The sequence below is a fragment of the Macrotis lagotis genome, chromosome 4 (genome assembly GCF_037893015.1).
Source record: "Macrotis lagotis isolate mMagLag1 chromosome 4, bilby.v1.9.chrom.fasta, whole genome shotgun sequence".
NCBI lineage: Eukaryota > Metazoa > Chordata > Mammalia > Peramelemorphia > Peramelidae > Macrotis > Macrotis lagotis.
Window position 1 is genome coordinate 98,896,945 of NC_133661.1, and position 22,928 is coordinate 98,919,872.

The following is a 22,928-nucleotide window of genomic DNA, read 5'->3' on the forward strand; positions in this document are numbered from 1 at the left end:
CCCATCCTTCAAAGTTCTGCTTTAAAGGACTACCTAGTTTCCCTTTTAGGTATTCCACCTACCACCTGTCTGGCCCAAGACAAGTCACTAAATCTTTGTTCCACAGCTTAAGTCATCTTTAAAATGAAAGGGTTAGACAGAGATCCTTTCCAGTTCTAAATTTATGATCCTATGAAGTATCATCTCTTCCATAAAGCTTTCTATGATCCTCTTAACCTCAGACAGAAATAATTTCTCCCTCTGAAACACTTTAACACCTCATACATTTATCACATTCTATTCTGTTTTGATCTGGACTGTGATTTCAAATTTGTGGGAAACTTCCAATACTGAAACTCCCTTCAGTGACACAGACTGGTAATTCCAACTTAATGTTTAAGATCACTGAATGCAGCACTGATGGGTTAAGTCACTTGTTTATAGTTACACAACTAATATGTATCAGACACAGGACCTGAATCCAGGTCTTTGATTCCAAAGGTGACTTCATTAGTTCCATTAGGATGCCCTACTTTATGGACATAAGTCCATAAATATTAACTGAATACATAGGTACTATGCCAGGGGCAGAGGGCATAAAAATGAAGAACACATGCATCTGGCTCTCAAAAAACTTAAGCACAGGGGCAGCTGGAGTGGAACAGTAGATAGAGCACTAGTCCTGGAGTCAAGAGTACCTGAATTCAAATCTGGCCTCAGATACTTAATACTTAACTAGCTGTGTGATTTGAGAGGGCAAGTCACTTAAACTCAAGGCCCCACAAAAAGCAAAAAACAACTTAAACACCTAATGGAGAGAAATGGAATTCTTTAGGAGATACTGGGTCCCACTTTAGTAGAAATCTTCAGGCAGAGTAGATGTCCCACTTTGTCAAGGATACTAGAGAGGGGATTCTTGGTCAGCTATGGATTGGATTAAATTGGTCTCTTCAATGTTTCAACTCAAAGATTATGTAAAACCTTTGAGGACAAGGACTGCCCTATACTTTCTTCAGTCTTTCTCCTCATTCAGCACACAGAAATGTATTAAGTTAACATCTACTAACCACTAGTAAGACTAGAATAATTTGGAAGCAGACTGTAGAGGGATCTCAAATCTGAACAATGGGCATTACCATGAGAAGTTGTTGCAAAACTATACAGATAAATCCATGATGATCTATTAAATGGGATGGAATCCACATGGGATACCACTTATCATTCATTGCCTATGAAGAGTGCTGGGGCCTGGGTTCAAATTTCACCTTACTATCTGCATGAACCCAGGCACTTTACAGGCGGGGACTCAAATTGCTTAACTATAGATGGTTCCTTATGGAAGACCAAAATGATCTCAGATAAATTAGCATCATGTCCCACTGTGGTTGATCAAACTAAATGCTAACTGTAGAAGATGGTAATGATAACCTGGCTCTCTGTATATATATGAAGTGCCCTGAAGACCTTTAAGCGCTATATGAATGTCGGCTATTATTGTGGGGATAATCTCAAGGAAAGCAGTTATTATTCTCTCCCAAAGTGCTTTGGTAAGGAACTATACGGTGATATGGACAGTATGACTATATTGTGCAACAGGGGACGGAGAGTTTGAGCCATTGTGTTTATGTGGGCAGAAAAAAAAAGATAGGTTCCATGAAACAAAAAATGGCAGAATAATATGAACATTATTATTATGTGGTGCAACACGGGTTTGACCCTAAAGGGAAAAAAAAAATTCCATGAAAAAATATCAGTCGCTGGACTCATTCCATCAGTGCAACAATCCAGGGACTATCTGCCATGGAGAATACCGTCTGTATCCAGAGAAAGAAGCAAGGAGTTTGAACCAAGAATTAGTCCCTTTAATTTAGGGGACAAAAACCTGCTATTTTATAGTCTGATCTTGCTATCTCTTCTACTTTGTTTCTTCCTTAAGGACACGATTTCCTCTCTCATCACAGTGAAAACAATGTACCGACTGGAAAACTGCCTCAGGTGGGAGTCGGGGATGGGAAGTAAGAATGGGGGGAAATGGGGAAACTCAAAATAAAAAAGTAAGGGAAAAAGCTGTGCGCCGCACAAGCCTCCGAGTCCGCGCTCCGCAAGGAGGGGAGCCGGGGTCTACACTCGGGGCTCCTTCAGGCGGGGGCTCCCCGGTGCCGGCTCCGCGGGCCACGTGCGAGCGCGGGGTCCGAGCCACAGCGGCCCGCGGGCCCAGGCGGGCGCTTCCGTCCTCCGGAGCTGGCGTTGGGCGCCGGGGCCAAGGGGTGCAGTGGGCCCGGGCCCGCCGCCGCCTCGCCCGCGCCCCGGCCGCGCTACCTGCCAGGAGCTTCTCCTTCAGCTGGTTCAGCAGCTCGGCCGACGTGGGGCCCTTGGGCTTGTACACGGCGAACACGCCGCTCAGGGACAGCAGCTTGGCGGCCGCCGCCGACCGGCCGGCCCCGGCCGCCGCCACCGCGGCCGCCCCGGTGCTGCCCGCCTCCTCGGCCCGGCCCGTCGCCTTCGCCGCTGTCGCCGAGGCCGCCACCGCCTCGCAGGTGGCCATCGCGCTCCAACCGAAACCTCTTCCTCAAGGGAGAAGCGCGGGCTGATGACGCGGCCCAGGGAGCGACGCGTCCGCGGCCAACTGAAGTCCGGGGCTTGGAGAAACTGGGTGGGGGCAGGGAATCGAGGGCGCGGAGGCTGCTGGGAGTTGTAGTGCGCAGCCCGAGACCTCGCTGCTTGCTTCCGGGGACAGCCGGGGTCGGCCGCAAGGAGCGCCGGGAATTGCAGTCCCTTCCACGACGTCTAAAGCGCTCCCGGCCTCTTGTGGCGGGAAAACGCACGGGCCGGTCTGTGGGAAAAGCTCCCCCTCTCTTTTCCCTCAAGATGCCCCGCAGCGGCACAATCACTATGATAAATGAATTAATACTAAAACAACATATAAATGAACTAATAACAAAATAAAGAACAAACTACTCAAAAATGAGGGCCTCCCCAAAACAAAAGGCGATTGGCATACTTATTTTTGAATTCTTTAAATCGTTTGATTTGGGGCCACTTTGAATCTTCACACTTTATTTATTGTTTGCCTGCTCAGTGGATGGTGGGAAGTGTGGAGGAAGGGAAAGAATTTAGAACACAAAAAATGTTTTTGAAGAATGTTGATTTTATCATATTGTTGGCTGGAGGTGGGGGAGGGAGGAAGGAAGGTAGAAAAAGGCGCGATTGTAAACTTGCAAATGGATGAAAACTACCTTGGCATATAGTTGGGGGGAAAATTTTTTTCAAATGTTAAAAATAAGAGTTTTTAAAAATATAAAAATATAAAAATTAAAAATAAAAGACTAAAATTTAAGGACTGGAGCAGAGAAGCTGACATAGGCTGTTGTATTTGGGGGGACAAACATTCCCCCAATGTTCTGTGTACCCTTAGGATTCTGTGCATTTCTGTCCAAAGGGCAGTTTTCTTTTATAAACATTAATTAAAAGGACAGGCACTATGTGCTGGGAATAATATGGGGAAAAGAAAAAGCCTGGAGGAACTCAACAAGTAGGGTGCCCACATCAATCAATAAACATTTATTTATTGACTATTTCAGCCAATGAATTATAACAGTTACTGTTATGAGAGCTGGAGATATAAAAAAAGGCAAAAAAACAAAGGTGCCCTGCCCTCAAGGATTTTTCAATCATATAAAGGAAACCAGGCCCAATTAACAATGTACAAAAGAAACTATAAACAGAAACATCAACAGAGGGAAAGCACTAGAATTAAGGGGGAATCCCCCAAGGGCTCCTCCTGGAAAGTACGATTTTTAATGCCATTTAATAAAGTTATTAAACTTTAGAATTGCACTAAGACTTTCAGGACCTTCTAATTAATTGTTTTTAAATAAGTTTTTATTGATGTCTTCAGGAGACTTTTTTTTCCCTTTTTGTTTTTTACATTTCCCTAAATATCTTCCAATATCCCTTCTCTGTCTCTTCCCAGAGAGTTATCCCATATATAATGCATTGTTATATCAAGTCACTGATAGACAGAGACTGGAATATTTTGATGTATATGCAATACAAATACAAGACTTTTCTTCTTTTGTACCTTAATCCTATATTTTTTCTTTCTTTTTTTTTGGTTAAAATTGGCATTAGTCATGATAGCTCTCTAAAAGAGACTGAAAAAATTCTGCATTTTTATTCTCAGTGAGTTTTGGAACTAGAAATTGGGAATGGTGTAAGTATATATCAGACCTTCAGCCCTCTTGTTTGTCTTGGTTTCTTCAAATCTCTAACTGGGAGACAGCTAGGTGGCACAGTGGATAGAGCATCGGCCGTGGAATCAGGAGTACCTGAGTTCAAATCCAGCCTCAGACACTTAATAATTACCCAGCTGTGTGGCCTTGGGCAAGCCACTTTAACCCCATTGCCTTGCAAAGAAACTAAAAAAAAAAAAAAAAATACTCTAATGGGGACTGTGGAGAAGGAAATGACAAACTACTCCAGTATCTTTACTGAAAAAACTGCATAAAAAAATCCCAAAGAGACAGACAAGATTGAACAATTTAAGATATTTAACTGTACTGCTAATAGTGTACACCTTATACGAGGGGGAAAATAAAAACAAACATCAGGGGATCTCAATAGAAAGAAATCTATCCTCAACAATTAACCTGGGGGCAGCTAGGTGGTATAGTGGATAAAGCACCAGCCTTGGAGTCAGGAGTACCTGGGTTCAAATCTGGTCTCAGACACTTAATTATTACCTAGCTGTGTGGCCGTGGGCAAGCCACTTAACCCCGTTTGCCTTGCAAAAACCTAAAAAAAGAAAAAAAACCCAATTAACCTAGGACTGATTATAGCACTGTAACCTAGGATTGATTGCAATTGTTTTAAATGTTATTTTGCTTAAGGGAGTAATTGAAACAGAGTTGAAAGGGACATCAGGGAAGGAATCAAAACTAGATTTTCTTTAAATGTATAAAATTTGCCACAGAGTCAAACTATATACTTAACACACTTTGAATTAGTAAATCAACTGTCTTCGTCATAGGAAAATATGAATATGATTCCTGTTCCTCCTAGCAGTTATAAATGGCAATATTGGTGATTTCTTGGGGGGTTTTTTTGAAATTTATTCTCAATATAATTACAAAAATTAAGAGATTGTTGCAAAATGCAAATAAAGGGATATTGTCCCTATGATGGAATTATATATTCACATTTCATTCAAGTCTAGAGGGCAGGACAAAAGTCAGGGCTATATCATCTATGGCCCAGGATATGGTAGATGACCTTGGCTCCTTGATGTCTGACCAAGCTCTAAACATGCACAACACCTGCTTCAGCTGGTGGCAAATGGAACAAACTGTTTTCATCTGCCCATCCCTCCAGGGGTAGTCTTCACATATTCAGGGAAGACATTCCTCTAACTATTGGTTTGAAACCATTACCCTCAACCTGATTTAGCCCATCAGACAAGACAGTTTAAGAGGGGTGTGGTTGCTGCCCATGCCACAGCTTCTTGGAGTCACATACAGAAAACTGCCAAAGGAGACAAGTGGGCACTTTTTCTGAACACAAAGTGTGAGTATTACTGAGAAAGGGCAAAAAGTCATCGTGTCCAGCTAAGAGATCTCACAGCCAATATGCGGTAGTAGCCAAATTCTCCTGGTTCAGAGGCCACCATGTCATGCTGCCTCTTATATAAATCAAACTATTTTTATTTTATTAAAAAGTAGGATTAAACATGGGCAGCTAGTGGTGAAGTGAATAGAGTACCAGACCTGGAGTCAGACTCATCTTCCTTAGTCTAAATTTGGCCTCAGATATTTTCTTGTTATGTGACCCCAGGCAACTCAGCCCTATTTGCCTCCTTTTTAAATTGAAGAAGGAAGTAGCAAATCACTCCAGTATCTTTACCCAGAAAAACATAAATGGGGTGATAAAGAGTTGGACATGACAATGACAAAATTAAACATTAAATTTGATTGAATAAATGTATAGGCTGTATTTGTTTTTTCATCTAGACAATTGTTCCCTAACTTGTATCTATGCAAATACCAGATGCTGCTGATTTAAAATGAAGGAAAACAAACCATTTCCCAAACTTATATGAGCTGCCTTTTTTTTACAAACTGAATTTACAATATTTTTAATAGTTTTTGGTAGTGTAACAAAATATGATGAAAATGAAACATTTTTCAATGTTATGAAAGAAACAAAAAAATGGGGGCAGCTAGCTTGGTGGCACAGTGGATAGAGCAACCAACCCTGGACTCAGTAGGACCTGAGTTCAAATGCAGCCTCAGACACTTAATAATTGCCTAGTTGTGTGATCTGGGCAAGTTGCTTAACCCCATTGCCTTAAATAAAGAAACAAAGAGTAACCAATATAGAAAAAATATCTAATTTTATTTTGTTGCTATTGTTAACCTTAATTTTCTTAAGCTAAAAATGAAATAACAAAAGGTTAACTTAACATGAAGTTTTATTCTCTAGGATTTTACAAAAAAATCTTATAGGTAGAATGACATCATTAAAGATACAAAATTTGGGGATATATTTACATTTGGGGATATATTTAGACAGAAAGACAAAGAGTCATAAAATTAAGACAACCAATGAAATTTCATTTGGTGACATAATTATACATTATGACCCTCTTATAAGTTATATTGACTTCAAATTCCTATTGATAAGAATCCCACTTAGACTGAAGAGGGCATATTCACAGAGTTCTCTTTCCTCATCCAAGATAACTCTTATCTTGTGATTTGTTGACCCAGGTAAAGGAATTTATTGATGCTATTACAAAGTGGATCATATAGCACTGACATAGGCCAAGTCAACATTGAAATAAAGAAAAGCAAGTCTTGACATGGCAGATGGGCATTTTTACATACATAAACAGTGCTCAAATTTATAACAAATAGAAGCTGAGAAGATAGTTTTTCTTTATATCAGACATACAGAAGCTTAGAGACTTATTAAACTTTGACACTATGGACTTGGGTCCATAAAGTAGTTAATGTGAATATATTCTTATTTCAAGACCTGAAGGATTTGAATTATACAGAGGATTGATAGAAGTTCTAATAATGAACTATAAGGTACCATGTTGGCAGTGGAAGAGATGCTTCTGAGCAGGAGAATTTTTCTAATACCCCTCAAACTATATCAGGTAAATAAGTAACTGTTCACCTTTGTCTAACACTAGCCTGTGGTCGGGGGTAGGGTGTGAGGGCTCCTTTCCACCTTTTTTTTTTCCTTTCCACCTTTGAAGTCCACCTGAGTCACTTAACTCTCACTGGTGGACATTGCACAGCAGCCAAATCCCAGTAAACTGTTTCAGCAGGCAGGCTAAATCAGGTTGAGGGTAACTGAGGGAGTCTCAAATCATCAATGAGTAGTGGGGGGGTATCTACCCCAAGCATGTGAAGTCATCTACTGGTGGAATGGAGAGAGGAGAAAAATCCATTCCAACACACCCATGAAGCCAGCTGAAGCAGGTGCTGTGGAAGGCTTAGAGCATGGTCAGATATCAAAGAAGCTAAGGTCATCCACTGCATCTAGAACAATCACCAGTTGTCTTGACTCTGTCTTGCTATGCTGGATCATGATGACTTTGGAAGAGAGAGTGAGGCTGTTGATTTCATGCAGCTCTACCTTACATAAATCCAATTTATGGACACAACAAAAGGTCCCTTCATTCCTCAAAGTCCTGTGGTGACAGGCAAATGATGGAGCAGTAGGTGTGGATACACTGGGAGCTGTAGTCACAACCCTCTACAAAGGCTACCCAGAGCAATAGGGTCATTTTTCCACTGAAAGAAGCAGAGGCATTCATCTGCCCCTGGGTGACTGAGTAGCCCTTTTAAAGATGACACTGCTCACCTCCTGATGCAAAGAAGGGGCTAGAAAAGGTGCCCTAAAAATCATCTGTTTACCCAAACCTGACCTGAATCCCACAATGCAGTCGAGTCACAAAAAAATCTACAAAAACTTCTTCATAAAAGAGTCCACTCACCATCAGTCCATAGAACATGTGCACAATTATAGACAACACAAGATCCAATAGACCTGAAAGATAAACAGCTCTTGTGAGAGAATTCAGAAGATAGAGTATCCAAAAAAGCAACCCTGAGTGAAACAAGGCTGGCAAATGAAGGCCAGCTTACTGAAGTCCAAGCTGGATACACATCTTTCTGGAGTGGTCACAGTGAAAGGGAATGCCATGAAGTAGGGGTAGGTACTGCAATCAAAACTAATCTAGTCAACATTCTTGAAAGTCTACCAAAAGGAGTGAATAACAGGCCAATGACAATGAGATTGCCACTTCCAGGAAAACGCCACATCACCATCATCAGTGCTTATGCTCCCACCATGACAAACACTGATGAAGTTAAAGAGAAATTTTATGAAGACCTGGAGACCCTTATCAACAACATACCAAAAGAGGACAAGCATATGATTCTAGGTGACTTTAATGCTAGAATAGGCTCAGATTATCAGACATGGCAGGGAGTCTTTGGGAGGAATGGAGTTGGAAACAGTTACAGCAATAATCACTTTCTACTGACCTCACAAACACTGTCTTCTGTTTACCTAAATGCAATAAAACTTCCTGGATGCATCCTTGTAGGGAATATTGTCATCTATTGGGCTATGTGATCATAAAGAGAAGACAGACAGGATGTGAGTGACAATGACAATTTGTGGTGCAGAGTGCTGGACTGATCACAGACTTATCCTCTCTCATATTCAACTAAAGTGGCAGCCCCAAAGCAAAATGAATCCTAGTGGAATTAATGTCAAGAGATCAGTGTCTCTCTGAGTGGGAACAGTTTGCTGTTAATTTGGAAGGAAAGCAGCCAACACATGAAAGGGTTGTGGGAAATCTGGGACACTATTACACTGTTGGTGGAGCTGTGAACTCATCCAACCTTTCTGGAGAGAAATTTGGAACTATGCCCAAAGGGCAATAAAAATGAGCATACCCTTTGACCCAGCAATACCACTACTGATACCCTGAAGAGATGAGGAAAAAGGGTAAAAACATCACTTGTACAAAAATATCTATAGCAGCCCTATTTGTGGTGGCAAAGAATTGGAAATCAAGTAAATGTCCTTCAATTGGGGAATGGCTTAGCAAACTGTGGTATGTGTATGTCATGGAACACTATTGTTCTATTAGAAACCAGGAGGGATGGGAATTCAGGGAAGCCTGGAGGGATTTGCATGAACTGATGCTAAGTGAGATGAGCAGAACCAGAAAAACACTGTATACCCTAACAGCAACATGGGGGTGATGATCAACCTTGAAGGACTCGCTCAGTGCAACAATCAGGAACATTTTTGGGCTGTCTGCAAAGGAGAGTGCCATCTGTATTCAGATAAAGAGCCGTGGAGTTTGAACAAAGTTCAAGGACTATTCCCTTTAATTTAGAAAAAAAAACAGATATCTTATTGTCTGATCTTGTTACCTCTTAGACTTCTTGTCTCTTCCTTAAGGATATGATTTCTCTCTCATCGCACTCAATTTGGATCAATGTACAACATAGAAACAAAGTAAAGACTGATTGCTTTCCATGGGGAGGGGGTGGGGGGAGGGAAGTAAGATTGGGGGGGAAATTGTAAACTCAAATAATATCTTTAAGAAAAAAAAAGAAAAAAGAAAACAGCCAACACACAGTTGGCAATAGTGGAACATAAAAGGAATAGGCAGCTTTTAGATCTGGTATACAGCATTACATTTGCTCATCTAGGCCAGAATACTTACAAGCACCAAGACTGGTTTGATGAAAATGATGGGGAAATATAGACATTGCTAAATGAAAAATGAGAACTCCACAGGAAATTCATCAATTTCTAAGAAGGCAGCATTTAATTCTATTAAAAGTAAAATAAAATTGCATTAAAAGTAAAGTCCAAGTGAAGCTTAGAGAGATGAAGGACTCTTGGATCATTAAGAAGGCAGATGAAACTCAGTTTTTTAAGACAATAACAAACCAAAATGCTTTTATGATGCCCTGAAAACTATTTATGGGCCAAAGATATATGATGTATTTCAACTACTCAATGCTGATGGATCTACATTAATTAACAATAGGGACTTGATCCTAGAGAGATGGATGAGCTGAACATTTCCATAGTGTTCTTAATAGACTATCATCATCAATCAATGCATAACTCATGACCACTTACCTCAAGTTGAATTCAATCAATCCTTAGCTGAAGTTCCAACTGAAGAAGAGGCTTTGAATGCCAATAGACTCCTTTCAAATGGCAAAGCACCTGGTAATAATTCTATTCCAGCTGAGATCTTGGAGGGGGGGGTCCATTGCTCATCCAAAAACTGACTGAAATTTTCCAGGTATTATGGCATGAAGAAGTTATATCCCAAGAATTCAAGGATGCCTTCATCATCCATCTCTAAAAACATATAGGGAATAGATTGTCCTGTGACAATCACAGGGGTATTTCTCTTTTAGTCACTGCTAGTAAGATTCTTGCCAGAATCCTTCTCAATAGGTTGATCCTTCACCTGAAAGTTGGTTCTTGAGAACCAGTGTGACTTCAGAAAGGGTAGAGGAACATTCAAAATGGTCTTTACTACTCGACAACTCCAGGAAAAATGCCAGGACCAGAAGAAGCCTGTATACAACATTTGTAGATCTGACCAAGGCCTTGATACCATCAGTTGAGGACCAGAAACCTGTATACAACATTTGTAGATCTGACCAAGGCCTTTAATACCATCAATTGCAAGGTTTTATGGAAAATTATATCAAAATTTGGTTTCCCAGAGAAGTTCATCAGTATTGTACATCAGTTCCATGATGGCATGCACGCCCAGGTTCTGGAGAGTGGATTTCCCTGTCACAAAAAGAAGTGAAACAAAGATGTGTCCTTGCTCCCATACTTTTTAACATGATATTTTCAGCCATGTTATCAAACACCTTCACAGAGGATGAATAAGGCCTCAAAGTCAGCCACTGCACTGATGGCAAATTCTTTAGCTTGAAAAGACTACAAGCTAAGACTAAAGTGGAAAGAGTATTGGTGTATGATCTGTTGGCAGATGACTGTGCACTCAGTGCAGCCTCTGAACCTGAGATAGACAAAATATGGATTGATTTTCTGCTGCTTGTGCCAATTTTGGTCTAACAATTAACACCAAGAAAACACAGGTGCTCCATCAGCCAGCACCACACCATCCATATGTGGAACCATCAATTACAACAAATGAAAAAGTTTTGAACACTGCAGACAAGTTCACTTACCTTGGCAATGTCCTTTCCAAAGAGGCACATGTTGTGTTGACAATGAGGTTGACACTAGCATTGCAAGAGCTAGCTCAGTATTTGGGAAGCTCCAAAAGAAAGTATGGGACATAACAGCAACATGGGGGTGATGATCAACCTTGATGGACCTGCTCATTCCATCAGTGCAAATCAGGCACAATTTGAGGGTATCTCTGAGGGAGATTATCATCTGTATCCAGAGAAAGAATTGTGGAGTTTGAACAAAGACTATTATGTTCAATTTAGGGGGGGGGAAATCCATTATCTTATGTAATTTAGCTATCTCTTATACTTTATTTTTCTTCCTTAAGGATATGATTTCTCTCTCATCACATTCAAATTAGATCAATGTAAATCATGGAAACAATGTAAAGACTAACAGATCGCCTTCTGTGGGAGGGGGAGAAGCAAGAATAGGGGGGAAAAACTGTAAAACTCAAAATAAATAAAATCTTTCTTAAAAAAAAAAGAAAGTATGGGAGAGAAGAGGTATTAGACTGACTACCAAACTGAAGGTCTACAGAGCTATTGGGTTTTCTCATTGCTATATACCTGTGAAACCTGGACAGTCTACCAGCGCCATGTCAACTGAATCACTTCCATTTAAATTGTCTTAGGAAGATTCTGAAGATCACCTGACCAGAAAAGATACCAGATATTGAGGTCCTTTCTTGAGCTAAACTGCCTAGCATTCCAACATTATTGCAGAGTGCAACTATGACAGGCAGGACACATTGTTAGAATGCCAGATGTATGCTTGCTAAAAAAAACTAATTTATGGAGAAGTTACACAGGGCAAGCACTCACAAGGGGGTCAGAAGAAGCAATACTGAGACACCTTAAAAGTCTCATTGAAGAACTTTAGAATTGACTGTACAACTTAGGAGACATTGGCACAGGACCTCCCAGCATGGCATGTCCTCATCAGTGAGGGGGCTGCACTCTATGAGGAAGGTGTAATTGAAACAGGAAATGTGACATACATAAGTTTAGAGTGCCTACTTGTGAGAAATGTAGGGTGTTGGTCTTCACAAGGTGTGGAGGGGAGCCTTAGGGAATCCATTACAAAGGGGGAATGGCCCAGCCAATCACAAGACTGGGAGAGTTTTCCTACTCCCGTTCCAGTGATACCAAAACCCCAAACCAGTTCTCAACCCATCAAGAGTGACTTAGAGATCTTGATCTAATGCTATTGAGTTTGCACAAGTAGGTAATTGAAGATTAACCCACATACCCCCTGTGATAATTGGGGTTCTTTAGCATATCATGCATTGGATGATGGGGGGAGGGATCATATTAGGGGCATATCATGGAATGGGTGAACCTTTTAGATTGTAACTCAAGCTCTGAGAGCCTATGAACATCCAAGAGGGAGGGGAAAGGTGTGCCTCACACCTAGGATTGAGGTACTGTATCTTGTAAGGTGTATCTTGCAAGGTTTGTGAATAAAATGTACAATTTTCTCTCACTCTAGCAGGTTTTTCTTTTCATTCATTTATAACACCACCACAAGTGTTTTACATGGATTATTTGTGCCCAACTTGTGGTAGAGCATTCTGAGCTCATATTGGGCACACTGTAATTTGTCTCAAACATAGTGATGTCACTTTTATCTTCTTGGATAACGAAGTACAAGAACCAGCCCTAAAAATAGAAATTCGAAGTCTTTCCCCCCATTTACTTCTTTTTTTTTAGGGTGTTTTATTTTTTTGCAAGGCAAATGGGGTTAAGTGGCTTGCCCAAGGCCACACAGCTAGGTAATTATTAAGTGTCTGAGAGCGGATTTGAACCCAGGTACTCCTGACTCCAGGGCCGGTGCTTTATCCACTGCGCCACCTAGCCGCCCCTCCCCATTTACTTCTAACAAAAGACAAAGAGGATAAATTCTCTAAAATTCTTCTTTTGAGAGCAATATAGAACTTTTCAAAAGGCAAAAACAATTTTTTTTCTTTAACCAAATAACTACCACAAAGATTATGTGAAATCAAAAATAACTTACAATGTACTTTTAAACTATGTGTAAATGGGGAGGAGGTGGAGCCAAGATGGCAGTGTGAGGATTTCTTAGCTCTCTTCCAAAATATTCTAAAAACCTTAAAATTATGATTCTAACTAAATTTTCTAGAGACAGAACCCACAGAAAGATCCAGTGAGGCAATTCTCCACCCAAAAGCAACTTGGAAGAGTGTGGGAAGGCTCGGTTCCATGGAGTTGGAGGGGGCAGTAGCACAGCCAGGATTACCACAGTGAAGCAAAGGAACTCCAGCCTTCTAGGAACAGCCTGTGGGTGCCTGGGTCCCTTGGGGCACTGGTTCCTGGCAGCAGAAATAGTTTCCAGATCTCCCAACCCAGAGAACACCAAGCACAACTTGGAAGATCCAGAGGTGAAACCTCTGTCCAGGCCATAGTGGCCCTCAGTGTAGACCAGATCCCAAGAAACAGAAGCAGGCCTGCAGAGCCACCCAACAGAGAGCTGCCGGGCAGCTAATACCAGAGTACTCAACCCATGAAAGGTAAGGGGTGGGGGGAGACTGTCGAAGACTCTACTCTATCCCTGGGAAAGGACTCTGTGTCACAGTCTGGGGGCCCCCCATTGTCATAGAGCAGGGACTCTCCTCACAGCTCCAGGGCAAAATGGAGTGCTTGTGATCATCCACAGAGCAGAGCACAGGCAGGAATGCAGTCAGAACCTCTCATAAGACATTGAAAGAAATGAGTCCCTTGGTGGGGGTGAGGGTCCCAATAACACTCAAAAGATTGGGAAGCACCTCAATACCAGGACATAGGCTGGGGAAATGAGAAAATAGGAAAAAAACCATAGACAATCACTTTGATCCCATGGAGGATCAAAACACACACTCAGAAGATGACAAGTCCAAGCTTCTGTATTCAAAGCCTCCAAGAAAAATAGGAATTGGGCTCAAGCTTCGGCAGAGCTCAAAAAAGATTTTGAAAGTCAAGTAAGGGAGGTAGAGGAAAAATTTGAAAGAAAAATAAGAGCAGTGCAGGAAAAACATGAAAACCAAAGCAATTTAGTCAAGGAGATACAAAAAAATGCTGAAGAAAACATGTTAAAAACCAGTATAGGTCAAATGGAAAAAACAATCCAAAAAGTTAATGAGGAGAATACCTTAAAAAGCAAAATCAGACAGATAGAAAAGGAGAGAAGAAAGCTCTTTAAGAAAACAACTCCTTCAAATGTAGAAGGGAAGCCGATGACTTTGTGAGGGATCAAGAAACAATAAAAAATATCAAAAGATGAAAAACTGGAAGAAAATATGAAATATCTCAATGAGACCTGAAGAACAGATGCAGAAGACACAATTTAAAAATTATTAGGCTACCTGAAAGTCATGAACAGGAAAAGAGCCTTGACTTCATTTTTAAAGAATTTCTACAGAAGAATTGTCCTGATATCCTAGAGGAGGGTAAAATAGAGATTGACAGAATCCACCAATCTCCTCCTGAAAGAGATCTAAAAAAATAAATAAATAAAAACAACTCAGGAATATTATAGCTAAATTCCAGAACTCCCAAGTCAAAGAGAAAATATTACAAGCACCCAGAAAGAAATAATTCAAATATCATGGAACTACAGTCAGGATAACACAGTACTTAGCTACATCCACATTAAGGACTCAAAGGGCTTGGAATATAATATTCCAGAAGGCAAAAAAGCTTGGAATGCAACTGAGAATCAAATACCCAGCAAAACTGAACATTCTTTCCCAGGGGAAAGATGGACATTCAGTGAAATAAGGGAATTTCACAAGTTCCTGTTAAAATGGCCAGAGCTAAACAGAAAGTTTGATCTTAAGTGAAGCATAGAGAGGGTGGACAGGAAGGGCAAATTATGAGGGATTTAATGATGAACTGTGTGTATTCCTGCATGGAAAGATGGTACTAATAATACTCATATGGAACTCCTCATTTAATAAAAGAGTTAGAAGGAGTATATATAGACAAGGCACAGGAGGGAGCTGAATATGAAGATATACAATATTGTGAAGAAGGAGTCAATGGGCAAAAAGGGAATGTACTGGGAAAAAGGGAAAGGAGAAGTAGAATGGGCTAAGATATTTTATGTAAAAGAGTCAAGAAAAAGCTTTTGCAATAGAGTGGAAGGGGAAGGTGAGGGGAAATGAGTGAGACTTCATTCTCATCTGAAATGGCTCAGAGAGGGAAAAAACATACACACTTAATAGGGAATAGAAATCTTTTACCCTAGAGGAAAAAGGAGGAGAAAGGGACTGGAGAAAGGGGACAGAGGGATTGTGTAGGTGATAGAGGAGAGGGTAGATGTAGACACTTTTTTTTTGCTTTTTTGCAAGGTGGTGGGGTTTGGTGGACTTTCCCAGATTGAGATGGCTGAGTGATTGCTGGGCATCTGGGATGGAATGTAGGCTCAGGGCCTCCTGGTCCCAGGACCAGAGTTCTGTCTGCTGTGCCACTCTTACCCATAGCACACTTTTGAAGAGGGTCAGAGTGAGAGACAAAATAGAATGAGTCGAAGTGGGGAGGAATGGATAGAAGGAATTACAATCAGCAATAGCAACTGTTAGGAAAAAATATGGAAGTAACTTCTCTGATGGACTTATGATAAATAATGCAATTCACCCCAGAAACAGAACTGATGGTATCTGAACATAGATTGAAGCACATTTTCCCTCTTTCTTTCACTTTATTTCTTGTGATGCTTTTATTTTTTTCTTGGGAGGGAGGATTATATTTTTATAAGACTATTTTAGTAATGTATAAATAAATAAAAATGTAAATTAAAAATATGTGTACAAGTATATGCATATCACTTAACTCTGCCTCTGATCCAGTTCCATCTCAAATAATATTGATTCATATCTGGCCACTAGACCCAGATGACTCCAAGGAGAAAGTGAGGCTGATAACTTAGCCCAGCATCCCCTCACTCAAATTCAATTCACATGCACGTCATAGCATCAACCACCCTGATGTCATGATCTTCTTTGAGAATGAAGAACAAACATCATCATCATCATCATCATCATCATCATATATGTGTGTGTGTGTGTGTGTGTGTGTGTGTGTGTGTGTGTGTGTGTTTACACTCAGGTACTTAGGTCAGTTGTGGGTCAGTCATGGGTGGCAGATTTCCTCTCAGCCTGACACTAGTTCTAGACAGCTGTTCAACCCCTTTTTCCTGAGAGGTGAGAGTATGACAAGGAATCCCTTGAAAGTTCTTGATATTGAGAAGTCAACCTGTTTTCAGTACTGTCCTACAGGTCTATGACTTCTGAAATTCCTTTTGTACATTTTTAAAGATGCTTCAATGACTCTTTATCTCTATCTGTCTCTCTATCTCTATCTCTCTTTATCTCTCTCTCTCTCTCTCTCTCTGACTCTCTTTAGCTCTGACTCTCTCAACAAATCCATACATTTAACCCATCCAAAAAAGGTTTCCTTCTACACATGTGCCACTGCACTTATTACAATTTTTAAGTATTTCCAAATTGTTTTTCTTTATATTGCTGTAGTGTATAAATTTATAGTGTATAAATTATTCCTCTGATTCTAGTCACTTCATTTTTCAGCCATTTCTCAATTAATGAGTAATCTTGTTTCCATTTCTTTGACTACAACAAAAGTAGCAGCAGAATAATTTTTTAAGTTACATGCCAAGTTTAACATTCTTAGTTAAAAGTATTAACTCTATCCCTGCTCAATAGTATTACATTCAAAACAAGACTTTTCCTAAAATAGAGATTCTGAACCTGGAGTTGATGAATGCTAAATAACTATTACAGTATATTTCCTTTGCAATACCTATGTATTTTGTTTTATATATTTAAAAACATTATTCTGAGAAGGGGTCCATAGTGTTTACCAGATCTTCAAAAGACTCTGTGACATGCAAAAAAATGTTAACAGTTCCTGAAAAGAAGATAATTTATTGAGTATCTACAATGTTTCAGATACTGTAGTAAGTATATTACAATTCTTTTATTATTTAATCCTCATAACAACCTTGGGAGGCAAGTGTTATTACTTTCTCCATTTCAGTTGCAGCAATTGAGACAAAGGTTGTGACTTGTCCAGAGTTACATAGATAGCAAATGTCTGACACCAGATTTGAACTCAGTTTTTCCCAACTCCAGATTGAATAGTCTAGTCACTTCATCATCTAGTTATCTTGCCTAAAATGTCATCATCATAATGAGTATTATGGAATCTTTCTCTACCCCTTATGCAAACTGTGGATTTGTTATTTCTCAATTATCACATACTATGACTTATTCTACTTCTTAATTTCCTTGACCTTTCAACACCATTTATGCTTATTGACTACCCTTTCTTCATCATGCAGTCTTCTTCCTTAGCTTTTCTGCAATATCATATTCTCCTCTAATTTATTTGACTCTTGTTCTATCATCAATTTTTCTTTCCAATTCTTACATGTAGGCATTGCCAATATTTTATTTTGGGGAGGAAAAAGTACATATGAATTGAATTTGAGTGAGGGGATGCTGGGCTAAGTTATCAGCCTCACTTTCTTGGGGGTGAAGTAGGAAGAACCATCCCTATGGGGTGGGCCAGAGTCCTAGGACATCATGAGATCACTGCTGAGAACACTGTCCACCTTTTTCCTCCAAATAAAAAACAATCTTTTGGAAACTTCATATTTTGTTGGGGGGTTTTTTAACAATCAAGTACTTAGGTCAGCTGTGGGTCAATCATGGGTGGCAGATTTCCTCTCAGCCTGACACTAGTTCTAGACAGCTGTTCAACCCCTTTTTCCTGAGAAGTGAGAGTGTGACAAGGAATCCCTTGAAAGTTCTTGACATTGAGAAGTCAAACTTTCTGGGTCTTCCTCCTCACCCTTGCAATGGGTTAGAGGTTGTGTCCTGCAACTTCAAATTCTATCCTTAATGCTCTCTAATCCAATGTCAAGACATCCAAGCTGCTGTCACTCCAACTCTAAACTTCCTGTTTCCTTGGGTGTAGTACCTTCTTCCAAATCCCACTATCAACCTCTGACCCTGCCTTTTTCCTTAGGGAAGTATGGCCATATCATAGTCTTAATTCTGTTTTGGATGTCTTCCCTTCATAGGAAATTTATGATTTGGAAGTCTCATTTTCCTGCAAGATTGAATTTGGATGGTTTTCATATCTCATCAGTACCCTCTATTCCTCTGGATTGAGCATTTTGACTAGAGGACAGGGTCATGGACTCTAGAGCCTCCATTTGAAGAGGACACTCAATACTGTCTTCTCCCCATTTCCCACTAGCCATATTACCTTTGGAACTTATCATCCTGGTTCTGTTGGGTACTTTCTCCCCTTTCCCCTTTTCAGTCTCTTTTTAATGTGTTGTCTTCCTCCATTATATTGTAAACTTCTTCAAAGCAGGGACTATTTCATTTTTTTAATTTGTATATCTAATATTTAACATAGTGCTTGAAGTATACTGAAGATACTTAAAATATTTATTGACTTGACTGTGTAAATGCTATCAACTGTTTTTATAAGCTTCCCACCCTCAGACAAGCCTCCTGTACTATAACATCTCTTAAAAAAAATGGCTTTGATTCCTCTCCCTCCCTTGCTCCCTATATTACTAAGTCCTATAAACTACATTGTCTTTTTTATTCCATCCTTTCCACTCTCTCACAACACAAAAGGTTCTATCAACTATTTGAATTCTTATAAGTTATACCTCATAAGCTCCTTTTTGTTCAGTCTACCTCTTGAACTACTCCCAAATCATTTCTTTAGTGAGCCTGAAAACTTGTACTCAGCTGTCTTTGTACCCCTCAGTTCTTAACTAACATCATGCCTCACAAAGGGTAAACAAATACTTATAGAGATAATCAGTGGGGTCTCATAGCTTCAGGCACAAAAATTTACTTGACTTCCTTCCATTAACAACCTCAGAATATCCTGACTCTTTGACACATTCTCACTGCGAGAACCCTAGTTCAAAACTTTCATGACTTCTCTGTAGTAGTTTCCTGACTGTTAATTTCACTTTCATTTTTCTTCCTTCATCAATCTAATGGAACTTGTACAATGCTTGCTTGTCAAATCAATCATCTTTTTTTTAAAAAATTTATTTTTCATAGATTTCTTAAACATTAATCTTTTATATATACATTTGATGAGATACCTGGTATATCTAGTTAATCCATCAGTTTCTCCTTTTTGCTTATTAGCAGTTAATTTTTTTTACATTTTTATTTTGAGTTCCTCTCTCCCTCTCACCTCCCTGAAATAATAAGCAATCAGATATAGGTTATACATGTGCAATTATAAAATTCTGTACCTTTTAAGGTCATCTTGAACTTTCTCTACGAACTTCTTTTATCAGGCTGATCATTGGTGATCTAAATAGATTGGGCACTGTTATTGCAGTTATTTGTGTTGTTAAAGAAAAAAGAAATAAACCTCAAATCTATCATAAAATAATAGATTTTCATGGCTATGGTTTGAAACAACTTAGAAGAAAGCACTACTTAACTTTGATTTTTTTACATTAGCAGAGATAATTGTTTAAAAACAATCCTTTGATCATTTTCCAAAGGGAAAGAAAATTCTTTATTTCTTTAGCAACCTGTGTTCCCAGCAATGCAAATATATTACACATAATAAAAAAGAAAAATTTTATAGGAAATATATGTATTTATACACATTTAAATGTCTTTCAAGCTTTTATTTTAGGGTTTTTTTCAAGGCAATGGGGTTAAGTGGCTTGCCCAAGGCCACACAGCTAGGTAATTATTAAGTGTCTGAGCCCAGATTTGATCTCAAATACTCCTGACTCCAGGGCAGGTGCTCTATCCACTGCACCACCTAGCCACCCCAGTACTTAAAATTTTAAAACTTCTATCCAAAAATACAACAACAATTCATATTTGCTATTGTGAAATTGGTTGAAATTTGTCTTATTTAACATGTATTATGCTTATGGGCTAGAAAATAGAGACAATTCTCCAACCTATTATTTGATTTCTCCAAATTGCTTAAGGCTTCAATCTTTTCAGTCATTGCACAATTGAATTTAGAAAGGACTATCTTTTTTTTAAACTTAAGTTTAAAATTTGGAATTGAGTCTTGCCTAGAGGTATTTTAGATTCTTTCTTCCCTCTGTCTTGTATTTTATTTCTTATCAGCAGTTTAAAAACATATGAATGTTTTGTTAAACTTTAAAAAAAAATTTTTCCCCACTAGAGCTAACTTTATTATTATTATCTGTAACTTTATTACTTCTTGTGATTTTGTTTTAATTCTGAATAAAGGACTTTTGAAGCAAAGTAAATCTTAAACAAGAAATGCTAAAATTAATTTTTTTACTATTTTATATTCTGATTACATACTAATTACCAATTAAAACCTAGAATTAGAGACAGCTATAAGAAGTAAATTGTTATAAATGAATGAAAAGGAAAAACCTGCTAGAATGAGAGAAAACTGTACATTTTATTCAGGAACCTTGCAAGATACACCTTATAAGATACAGTTACCTCACCTTGCCTGAGGCACGAAGGGGTCTTGGAACATTAGGTAATTAATGGTCTTCAGAAACTCTTTCCCCCTCTCTCTCTTGGATTTTCATAGGCTCTCACTCAGAATCTGTTACAATCTAAGAGGTCCACCCATTCCATGACATGCCCCTGTAAGACCCTGAGTTCTGAAACCTATGAACTTTTGCCTAAATTCTCCTCCTAAGTTTCTGCTGGGTCATCTATCGGACCATGCAATGGGGGAACCTCCCCCAGGACCTGCATTCAATGATAACACACCACACTATCTCAAGACAACCAGCAGATGCTTGGAAATCCCCTACTGAGCAATATATAAGGTCTCTCCTCACTTTACTCGGGGTTCCAGGATCCTAGCCCTGTCCTAGCTCGAGCTAGTTTAATAAACCCTTGCTATTGCATCTCCATTGTGTCAAGTGCCTCTGTTCTGTAATTGGGGACTTTTCTCAGACCTTAACATTTGGGGGCTCATGCGGGATCCCCAGCAGAGGCCACAAGACATACTTGGAGGGGTATCTAAAGTAACCAAGTCTGTGGCTCTGTATTTGGACTAAGATGGCAAAGGGCCTAGGTGGAGGCACTGCTACAGTCATCAGTGAGGTTGTGGTGGAAGGTGTTCCCCAACCCTTCAGGAGGTCAGTACTGGAAGGACTGACGTTTGGAAATGAGATAAGGGAACCCTTCGGCAGGTCTGGAATGACTGACTATGGGAATGAGATAAGGAAACAAGGTTAACCTGATTTTCTTTTAGGACCTGGCTTTGCTTCTGCTTTGCTTATCGCTCTCAATCATTTAATCTTAAGTTCCAGCTGGGATGGGACGGATCTAGACTACTCCTCTTAGCCTGCTCCTAGACCACTTTAAGGAGGTCAAGGGACTATCCTCCTTGATTCTGGGCTGCCAGAGTGTTTCCCCCTCCCTCCCCCTTACAGGAGAGAGAGCTACTTCAGGAAGAATTAGTAAAGTATTCAGTTTACTCTATCTGAAGAAGGGGGGCAGGGAATGTTCTATTTGGGCTAGGGGATTTTTGAATGACTGCCTTCTCCAAAATTTTAGTTGTATTCAAGAAATGTTACATATTAAAACCTTGGAATGGAAGGTGCTTTGTGAAGAGTGGAATCATAGCTGTAGTATGAACTATGAGACTCTAGTTTGGAATGATGTGACTTGAGGTCAGGGGAAGCTAATGAAAAGGAATGGTGGAAAATGGGAGTTGTATAGTTTGAGTAAGAGATTCTGAAAGTACTGGGAAAGGAAATCCAGACTTAGAGACTGGGATTTCTTTTGTACCATTTGTTAAGTAAGAAAAGTGGTAAAAGTATATAGACAGAAGGTCTGAGCAGGGTTGACTTTGTACACCAAAGATGGATTTTGGGAACTTTGGAAAAAGGTGTACAAATCATTATGAGAAAAGAAGAAAGTATAGAACTGTAAATCTATAGGGAGATATGTGTTTATCTGAGATTGGGGTGATTTAAAATTGCATTAAATTGGTACTTTTTGCAATGTTTGGCAATGAATTGATAAGAAAAGTAATAAGCCCCATAAAGTGAAAAGTTTGATATGAAAGCGATTGCTAGGTAAATGTTAATTTTATTAATATTATTATTGATCCTATAATGTGCTAATCTAAAGATACCTGTAAATTGAATTAAGGGGTTTGTAAAGAATGTGTTTGAGTTTGGATTCTTATGTCTTATGGCCCCTCCAGAGTCATAGGAGTCAGGACAGACTTGTGAGTTAGCTTTAGAATGAGAGGAAATTAATATTTTACACTGATTGGAATGTGGATCATGTATTTAGGAAGAATCTGGAGTGAGTGAGTAATGATAAACAGTAAAGGTAAAGAATTAGTACATATCACTTTGATATCTCAAATTGTGGGGAATCTCTTATTCCCAGAACATAGAATGTTCTAATATTAAGAAATGTTGGTCAGTGAAGATAGAAAGTTCTTATAAGTGAGAGCACTGAGAAGTTAGAATTGCACTGATGAAGATAAGAAGAATTAGCAAACTTTTTAGGCTTTTGGAAAGAAAATGATTTAAAACTAATTTAAATTTAACTTTGGGAATTTAAGAGAAACATGAAGAAAATCTTGTAGTCATAAGAAGGGATTTTTTTAGCGACAATTATTCTTAAGAATTCTTTGTAT

General features: G+C 39.3%; 1 protein-coding gene across 16 annotated transcripts in view; it reads right to left on the minus strand.

Annotated features, from left to right (window-relative positions):
- TRUB1 (TruB pseudouridine synthase family member 1) overlaps nucleotides 1–20,916 on the minus strand; it is a 63,526-nt gene extending 42,610 nt beyond the window's left edge. Inside the window, exons 1-7 of one of the 16 annotated variants that reach the window (XM_074233583.1) lie at nucleotides 20,761–20,916; nucleotides 12,496–14,736; nucleotides 11,814–11,896; nucleotides 11,241–11,451; nucleotides 10,162–10,833; nucleotides 7,985–8,037; nucleotides 4,722–4,773 (exon numbers count right to left, since the gene is read on the minus strand). In XM_074233583.1, the coding sequence (XP_074089684.1) occupies nucleotides 4,722–4,773; nucleotides 7,985–8,002 (70 nt within the window). In that variant the 5' untranslated portion in view covers nucleotides 8,003–8,037; nucleotides 10,162–10,833; nucleotides 11,241–11,451; ... (1 more) ...; nucleotides 12,496–14,736; nucleotides 20,761–20,916. The other 15 variants (XM_074233582.1, XM_074233585.1, XM_074233589.1 and 12 more) reach the window with 15 other exon arrangements.
- Between the last annotated feature and the right edge of the window lie 2,012 nt (nucleotides 20,917–22,928).